The 2,286-nt window shown below is 36.0% G+C and overlaps 1 protein-coding gene across 1 annotated transcript in view; it reads right to left on the bottom strand.

Annotated features, from left to right (window-relative positions):
• Window positions 1-2,286, bottom strand: part of POLR3A (RNA polymerase III subunit A) — a 53,820-nt gene that overhangs the window by 17,435 nt on the left and 34,099 nt on the right. The window contains exons 22-23 of the mRNA XM_019556083.1: window positions 624-710; window positions 445-527 (exon numbers count right to left, since the gene is read on the bottom strand). Of these exons, the coding sequence (XP_019411628.1) occupies window positions 445-527; window positions 624-710 (170 nt within the window). The remainder of the gene's footprint in view (window positions 1-444; window positions 528-623; window positions 711-2,286) is intronic.

Here is a 2,286-nt window from a genome sequence, read left to right on the forward strand (position 1 = left end):
GGACTAGATGATCTACTCAGGTCCCTTCTGACCCTCGAAACCATGAAACTATATACATGCACACCAAACATACAGAATATAGAAGGACAGATTTGAATTCTGGCATCTGATTGTGACTTAAAAAATACAATTTGAAATTCTGGTTCCGCCAGTAGTATCTGGTTGCTATAGGCAAGTTATTTAATATTAGCGTGTCCATTTTATAGCTGGGGACATGGAAACAACTCCTAGAATTCCTAATCTTTATTTTTCATGTTTATTTTACTTTGGGCCAACATCAATGTCTTTCTATATTTTTTACTCACTTAGCACAAGGTGGCCCTGAAACACTAGTGTAAAAATAGTAATATCTTCAATTACAGGCCCTCTGCTTAGGCCATGCAGTAAGTGGCAAATATACAATTGACATCACTATTAGGAAGAAAAAAAATCATGATCTCCTACCTCATATATTTGTCTCTACAAGTCTCTAGAAACTTTTCTAGTTGCGTTGGGGTAATTCGATCCAATTGGTACAAGACACGTGGCTGAAGAAATGACAAAACAGGAACACAGTGAGTTTGAAGCCCAGGAGATTATAGAACTTAATATAAGATTTCTGTTACTCTTGGAAAGTCTGTTACCTCTGTTGTGCCATTGTCATTAATACCATACTTGTCTCTGGTTTTCTTGATCTTTTCAGAAATACTTTTGAGGAATTTTTTAATTTCCTGAAAGTTGAGAGAGAGAGATAGATAAAGGAGCAATATAATCCATTTTGTATCACAGCCTGACCACAGGAAACTATGTGATTAGATCTTGTGAAGAACTCTTTTACAGAAGTAAATTGACAAGGCATGAAAGAGAGTCCTCCAAACCTAATAAGACTCACAGGTACAGCAAATCAAGCTCAGCTTTGGTGTAAATGCATGTCAGGTGGAGTAAATCAGGAATTGGGACCAAGATGCACAAGTCATCCTTCATCAGTAAATTTCTTGAAAGCTGAGTTGGACTTAGCCCTTCTCTTGCCACACCTCCTCACTGAAAACTTCTACTGTCCAACTTAAAATAAATCATTGTGAAAATATATGAATAAGGATTATGCCCAAATGTCTCAATCTCCATAGTTTTCTGGATTCATGAATAAGCTTTGCTGCCTGCCACGACAAATGCTTTACTATATTCCTCCTCCAGTCAATATTTAAAGACATACAACCTAAGTTACAAGCAGCACATAGCAGATGGCATGGGAGTGGGAGAGGGAGGGATGTGATAAGGACACCTGTTTTTTTGGATTCAAAATGTTAGTTATGGATTTGTTTAAAACTCATAATTTAATAGAAGTCAGCAATCTCTGCCTAGCCCTTGTCAACTGGTAACTTCTGCACTACTCTGCTCATACAACTGGTGTTTTTGTGCAAGCTGTGTGAAGCAGAAACCGAAGCAAACCTTTAAAATTATGCATTTGACATAACAAAAACCAAAAAACCCCCAGTGCAAGCCAATTATGCAAAACCAGCCTGAAGTGAGGTTCGTAAAATAAACATTATTTCAAAATTTAATGAACTAAGTGGCTGAGGTAAATATTGACTTCTTCCTTTAAAAAACTGCCACTCTGAAACAAACTTTTTTGATATATTTCTGTATTTTAGAAGTCAGTGAAACTGAAATGGCCAAGAAATGGGTTTACATTTCATTTTTGTCAAGATGTTAAACAATGCCCAATATTACAATGCAAGTTGGTTGAGGAGCAAATACATAATTTAAAAAAAAATGTCAAAAATGATCCAAGGGTACCAGTTTTGAAAAACAAAAGACAGTTCATTTTTCGCAGTTCATTCAAATTCTTTATCCATTTACAGAAACTGCTAACTGGACTGGAAACTTATGCAGATGCTTATCCACTGGATACTGGACTGATTCCACACAGTTCATCCAAACTGTTCTGAGTATGAAAACTCTTCAGTACTGTATGAAATCTCTACTGTAGTTGGGAACATAATAATACTATTCCATCTATTGAGTAAATACCAGAAGTAGCTGCCTTTTCTAATAGATCTATTTTTCCTGCAAGTAACAACTAGTATTAGCGGTGTTCATGACAGAAGAGTCTGCAGGGTCCTAACATGTTGGTGTTCTCTGCTCATCATTCTAGGCATTTTCAGATATTGTCTATTACTGTAAATCTGAGTTGGAACATGGGGACAAAATGGAAGAGGAGAAACAAAAGGGTGTTTTTTTAGCTTATATGCATTTAGAAGCCTTAATATATTCACACACTTATTTTTTGTTTGCAATATCCTGTTT

The sequence above is a fragment of the Crocodylus porosus genome, unplaced genomic scaffold (assembly GCF_001723895.1).
Source record: "Crocodylus porosus isolate Cpor-Errol unplaced genomic scaffold, CroPor_comp1, whole genome shotgun sequence".
NCBI classification, from domain to species: domain Eukaryota; kingdom Metazoa; phylum Chordata; order Crocodylia; family Crocodylidae; genus Crocodylus; species Crocodylus porosus.